At 37.2% G+C, this 6,216-nt stretch overlaps 1 protein-coding gene across 3 annotated transcripts; it reads left to right on the top strand.

Annotated features, from left to right (window-relative positions):
• The first annotated feature begins 726 nt into the window (after window positions 1-726).
• Window positions 727-5,946, top strand: LOC125808998 (telomere repeat-binding protein 5-like). 3 transcript variants are annotated; one of them, XM_049488676.1, is made up of 10 exons: window positions 727-828; window positions 2,208-2,429; window positions 2,524-3,352; window positions 3,434-3,640; window positions 3,772-3,840; window positions 3,934-4,013; window positions 4,156-4,397; window positions 4,756-5,085; window positions 5,188-5,251; window positions 5,652-5,946. In XM_049488676.1, the coding sequence occupies exons 2-10, from the start codon at window positions 2,349-2,351 to the stop codon at window positions 5,820-5,822; spliced, it is 2,073 nt and encodes a 690-aa protein (XP_049344633.1). In that variant the 5' UTR covers window positions 727-828; window positions 2,208-2,348; the 3' UTR covers window positions 5,823-5,946. The 3 variants fall into 3 exon arrangements, with proteins under 3 accessions (XP_049344633.1, XP_049344632.1, XP_049344634.1); XM_049488675.1 differs by having other exon boundaries at window positions 794-1,016; XM_049488677.1 differs by having other exon boundaries at window positions 797-1,016; window positions 4,759-5,085.
• The last annotated feature ends 270 nt before the right edge of the window (window positions 5,947-6,216 follow it).

Genomic DNA, 6,216 nt, shown 5'->3' with positions numbered 1-6,216 from the left:
ATATTCAGTGCAATTCGATTAAGTAAGATCAGAAAGAGATAGTATGCAAGCAAATTTTTAACCAAATGAATTCATCAACATAATCTATACATTGACTATGTATAATATACTTAAAAATCAATTATTATATAAATTAAATCGCAATTGTAATTTTTCGGAAAAAATGAAGACTATTTTTTTTTTTCCAATTTTGTCGGATTGTACATGAAAGGGATAATTTTGAAGACACAACAAAAGAAAAAGTTTTGAAAAAAAGAAAATTTGATGACCCAACGTTTTTACCTGATAATGTATAAACCAACCAAAACCAACTGATCCGTTTGACCCTCCACGTGGCAACATCACATTGTATATGGGCCCACCATTTGGCAAAGAACCGGTCTTTGCATAGTTTTTTCACCAGTGACCTGTTATTGCCAGTGAATCAACCGGTATTTTACCGACAGTTCCGGTCATGGATGTCAAGTGTATAAAGAACTGGGGTTTAAGACAATGTTTGGGGGTGGTTTTCACAGGGTTTTTGGGTCATGGTGAAAAATAAAAAAATTGCATTTCACAATTATTGGTTACTAAGTATGTATACACAATTTGGGTGATTCTTGAATTTTTATTTTATTTTTGGTGAATTTTGATGGAAGTTTGGTTGTTTTAAGGTGTGATGTGACATGGTTCTTTATTGTTGTTTGTGTGTATAAAGTTGTAATCTTTTGTTTATAACAGTTGAATATCCTGTTTGGTTGCATAAAGTTTCAATCTTTGTTGAGAATTTTTGTGGGGATTTAATGGTTTTTGAAGGGAAAAAAAAGATGAAAATTTGGTTGCTTTAAGGTGATGGTGATCCATTTGTTTCTTCTTTGATTGTAAAAATTTTCATAAAGTTCCAATCTTTGGTTTCACAGACTTGTTGGGTTGAGAAGAAAATCTTGAGAAATTAGAAGAAATTGTTGAATTTGTTAGTTTTAAGTGTTTCATGGGTAAATTGTGGTGAAGTTTGAGGAAAATTTGGTTGCTTTGAGGTGATGTGATTCATTTTTTTTTCTTCTTTTCTATGCACAATTTGAATAAAGATGCTATCTTTTGTTTGGTACTTGGTTGGATTGGGGAGAAAATCCTGACAAAGTAGAAGAAACTGTTGATGCTTTGCTTTTTAAGTTCTTTAAGTATGGTTTAATGGGGTTTGAAGAAAAATTTGTTGCTTTAAAGGTGATGTGATCCATTTTTTTTTTCTGGTGCAGAATTTGCATAAAGTTCCAATCTTTGTTCAGAACCTGATTGGATTGTGGAAAACATTTTGGTTTTTTCTGCATCTCTGCTACCAACAAAGCATTTTAAGAAATTGAAGCTTTTTCCCTTTCTTCTGAGTTCTTTTCAGAATTTGGTTCCCCAAAAAGCTTTTCTGTGAAAATCATGGTGTTTTAGATTAGATCTATTGATCTTTCCCAAGTGGATTCTTGAATTTGCTAGGTTCGGTTTGGTTGATCTAATTGCTTTCTTTTTATATCATCTTTCTAAGTTCTTTTTTCTTAATTTCCCCTCCAATCTTTGGGTTTATGGGGAGTTGGGATTCATGGATTTCATTAAGACTTGCATAATTACTTTACCCTCATGCGGAAATGGCTTCTTTCCTCTTTTCCTTTTTTTTTGAGGAAAAAAGCAACAGGTTTCTTTCCTTCTCATCAAACATGTCATGCTGGAATTATACTGGCGCTTTTTTTCGTTTGATCAAACATGTTCTTTTCTGTCGTAATGTTGGTGAAAGTCTTTCGTGTCATTCTTATAGTTCTGATTCAGTGATTGTTGATTCTTCTGGTTTCTTATGATTAAGATCTTGCCATATTTTGTATAGTATTAGTTGGAGGGAATAGCTTCTTTTAAATTTGAAATTGAGATCATACTTTATCTTTGTATGCTTTTGGATTGGATAGTTAAAGGTTTTAGGATATTGTGGAAAATGTAGTTATGATAAAAAATTTAAGATTATTCCCTTTTATAACCATCATTTAAGAGTCAATCGAAAAAAGACTAGCTTTTCTGCGGGTTGAATTCGGCTTAAAGTTATGTAATACAAAGGGCCAGTCTCTTAGCATTAATGAAAATGTGGGCATTCTGTTGTGTTGCCTTTTTCGTTTCCTGATTTTTTACACCGCTGTGCTTGATTTCCAATACTTTTACCTCAATGTTTTGATTAGTGATTTGTGATCTGGCAGGTTTCTTCTATAGATTATTTCATGTACTTGCACTGCTTGTCCGGAGGGATGTATAGATATGAGGTTTTTATACTGTAAAGTAGATCAAACACTGCTGGTGTTTCGTGTTTTCTGAATATTTAGTCCTATGGTTTCTGAGATATGGAGTTGCATAAGAGGTTAGATTATGGATTCATTGGCTATCAGGTGCCTTATATTCCCCGAGCTACAAGATCAGCTAGGGTAACTTCACTTTTCATATGCGATTGATATTTCGCCTTAATGTTTTTGACTTGAGGTACTCATTCTAATCTTATTTCGATGTCAATATTTTTAGGGAAGGGGAAATATTAGGAAGAAATCTGATAGCAATGAAATGTGTGCTTTTGACTTGTTGACTACTGTAGCTGGGAAGTTACTCCTGGAAGGAGAAAGCACTTCAAATTCTAGTGGGAAAGATCAGTCTGCAGTTGTGAAAGATACTACTGAGACGGTTAAGGAGGATGCAGATACACCATTAAAAGAAAATCATTGTAATGAACGTTGCCAGGAGCAGGGGTTCTTCATTTCTCAGATTGTTTCAGAAGCTCCTGTGGTAAATCATTGCTTAAGCAAATCGACAGATATGTTATCTGGACCAGCATCTGTAATTACAAGTTCCAATTGCTCGGACAAGTTGGGTTCTGCAGAACAATTCATAAATGGTGAACGCAAAACTGAAAACAGAAATTGTTCTACTAAGGTAGAACATGAGTTATCTGGTTGTGGAGATTTTTCTAGCTGTACATTAGGCGCTGAAAGTAAAAAACAATTGAAAATCAACCTGTCAAATGATGCAACGAATAAGAGGGCTGCAATTTGCAGTTCAGAGTTTCATGATCCTTGGGATAGGAAGCGTTCAATGCTTGTTGCTTCGGACAATACTGTAAAGTTATCTCTTTCTACGGACCTTGATCCTTTTGGGTCCTTTCCGGTGATCCAGAATGATGTACAGTTAGCTAACAAAGATGATGACGAAAAATCTTGTGGGTGCACTCAACCTAGCACCAGAAATAAGGCCTTCATGCCAGCACCGCGTGTAGGAGATTGGAGGATGAGGAAGTTACAGGCATCCAAATACTGGGAAGTAAATCCGCAATCTGATGATGAGGGACATGTCAATGTTGGTGAGTGTTTTTTATTGTTTATTTTGGTTCTGACCTTCAGCTTTTAACTTCCTGGATTTGACATAGCAAACATCTCTCCAGATAATGAAACAAGGCATGTCTACCAGAAAAGGGAAAATGTCTACACGAGCGAAAGGTCTCAGAGAGATTTTCCTTTCAAGAAAAGAAAGCTCTATTATTGTAACTCGTTCTCCAATTCTGATGGAGGGAGTAGTGATGGAATATGTAGTTCTCCAACAAAAGACTTAAATAGAGATGCATCCGGTTATAGTCTAGCATCTTCAGGAGGTTTGTTGTCTTCTTCTGAAACCCTGCCTACAGTGAAAAACATGCACATTATTCACAGTCATTACTTCCACATGTTATGCATTCCCAGTTCTAATTGGTACCTATTCCCCCTTGCATATGGAATCCGACAGCCCGTGCAGCAGCTGGGACGTCAATCCCCAAAGGAGCTAGTGCATCCTTCAGGTCTAATGACTCCCATGGTGAGAAGGCCTCCTTTTGGACTAAGCAATGATTCTTTTATGGCAATTTTTCATTTGAAGAGTTTCTGATGTTACAAAGATGTTTATCCTCAGTGAAGCTCAAGATCAAGTCTTTCAGAGTTCCTGAGCTTTTTGTTGAGATTCCGGAAAATGCAACTGTTGGTTCTTTAAAGGCATGTGAAAGTGTTAATTCTAAACGCTATAATCTGTTCACTTAAATAAGGTTCTTTCAGTAGTACTGCTGCAGAATTCTTTGTTTCTCTTTTCCAGATTCAAACATAGAAATTCACTCTTTATGCTTCTAATACTCTGCAGAGGACCGTAATGGAAGCAGTGACGGCAATACTTGGTGGTGGGCTGCGGATTGGTGTAGTTTTTCAGGGTAAGAAGGTTAGAGATGACAGCAAGACCTTATTTCAGGCTGGAATTTCACATGATGACAAACTTGATGCTCTTGGTTTTACCCTGGAGCCTAGCCCCTCTCGAGCTTCCCCACCTCTAGGTCCAGAAGGTCATTCTCGTGTACTTCCTTGTGAGACACCTCAACCACTAACAAGGTATTTCATATGCTCGACGATCTCTTTTTGGCATTAATTATTGTATAGTCTTTAAGTTTCACTAGCTTAATTTTGGCATTCGATTAGCTGTAGTTAGTCAATGGAGTTGGTGACGCTTCAGTTTTATTGATGAATTAATTCTTGCAAATGTATGCATGTCGTTATGTGTAGTTAAAGTCTACATTTGCTTTCAACTCGGGACACCTGAGATATTGCTACTCTCTTTAACCCTGTTAGTCTCTTGTCCTCTTTTTTCTCTATCTGATGTTGCTTTTTGTGGAAGGTGGCAGGCCCTTATTCTGTTCTTCCTAAAACCTTCTTAAAGAAAGTCTTGATAAGTTTGCCATATATTTCTTAGCAGGTGCTCACCTGGTTCTACTATTATTCATAATGGCATGCAACAGGAGACGTATAATGCCTTCCCGGATTATTCAGGAACAAATTTGAGCAACTTCATTGAAAGCGATCACGATTCAGCTCCATCCCCTCCTGATGCCTCTCTGGAGAAAAATGCTGCAGATTCAAGAGCATTGGTTCCAGTTGCTGCAATGGATGCAGAAGCCTTGGCTGTAGTTCCAATGTTAAAGCCCAAGCGATGTGAAACTGTGCAGCGTCGAATCCGTAGACCTTTTTCTGTTTTCGAAGTGGAAGCACTTGTTCAAGCTGTTGAGAAGCTTGGAACTGGAAGGTATATCAAAATGAGCCAATACTCGCTTAAATTTGTATCTTCTTAATAGTTGTATGCAAATGCTGACCTCAAAAGTTCCTTTTGTCTTTGCTATCTTTGCAGGTGGCGTGATGTCAAAATGCGAGCTTTTGATAACGCCAAACACAGAACTTATGTCGATTTAAAGGTACAAACTGCACTAAATATCTTGCATTTCGGTAACTCACCTTCAAATTGTCACTTTGCCTACTTGAATCAAGGGCACTAGACTCTTCATATGTTGCTCATTCCTGTAGTTTCCACTTTAGCTTCTTCTTGATTAGCTCCTTATTCGTTTCCACATTTAAATGTGAATTTTGGAGGAAGGAAAATGAAATTATAAGTTATCCTCTTGATTAAGTTTGTCTGCCTGGACAAAGAGCCGAGCCGCCTTGGGGCTTGGCCCGGTCCAACTAGTTTCAAAAAGAGTTGGGGTTTGATCAGCTCAGCACAACTTGTTCCTTGGTCGATTAAACGTGTAATTCTTGTTTTGAAAATTAAAATGTGTTCCTTGTATGTTATAATAAACGCGTGACACGTTTCTTCAGGACAAATGGAAAACACTGGTGCACACAGCGCGAATATCTCCTCAACAAAGGAGAGGTGAGCCTGTGCCTCAGGAACTCCTCGACCGAGTCCTCATTGCTCATGCTTACTGGTCCCAACAACAAGCTAGACAACAGATGAAACATCAATCCGAGACGCGTCTTTTGCTTTAATAAAGTGGCTGCAGTAATTGGAGTAAGTAGATGGGGGTTTTGGAGATTCCTCTTTTGTTTTGTTAATAATAAATATTGTAAGTGTAAAGATTATATATAACACAAGGGAAGTATATTAGTTGAATTACATTTAGCTTCCTGCAGTGGAATCTGTTTCCTGCATGGATAGGGGAAGTTGGGGGTTGGCACTTGTACATGTTTGAAAATAAAGTGCTTAACTAACACACTAATTTTTGTAATCTGCTTAAATTCTTGATTTTTTGACAAGAACTGTTTTTTTTTTTTTTTTGGGGGGGGGTGGGGGGGAGTGCGGGGTTGTAGAAAGGGAAAAAAGATTGGTGTAGCTTTTTATTGATTGTAGAAACTTGGTTCAATGTCTTGTAGTGATTCTCCA

The sequence above is a fragment of the Solanum verrucosum genome, unplaced genomic scaffold (assembly GCF_900185275.1).
Source record: "Solanum verrucosum unplaced genomic scaffold, falcon-dt-bn FXZP01000699.1, whole genome shotgun sequence".
Classification (NCBI taxonomy): domain Eukaryota; kingdom Viridiplantae; phylum Streptophyta; class Magnoliopsida; order Solanales; family Solanaceae; genus Solanum; species Solanum verrucosum.
This window is presented reverse-complemented; position numbering and strand designations above follow the sequence as displayed.

Bases quoted from the DNA above. Each gene is read 5' to 3' on its own strand.
- LOC125808998 (XM_049488676.1), top strand. From the start codon at position 2,349: ATGGAGTTGCATAAGAGGTTAGATTATGGATTCATTGGCTATCAGGTG. The intron at 2,430-2,523 runs GTAACTTCACTT...CAATATTTTTAG, and splicing joins GAGCTACAAGATCAGCTAGG to GGAAGGGGAAATATTAGGAA. The intron at 3,841-3,933 runs GTGAGAAGGCCT...GTTTATCCTCAG, and splicing joins CAGGTCTAATGACTCCCATG to TGAAGCTCAAGATCAAGTCT.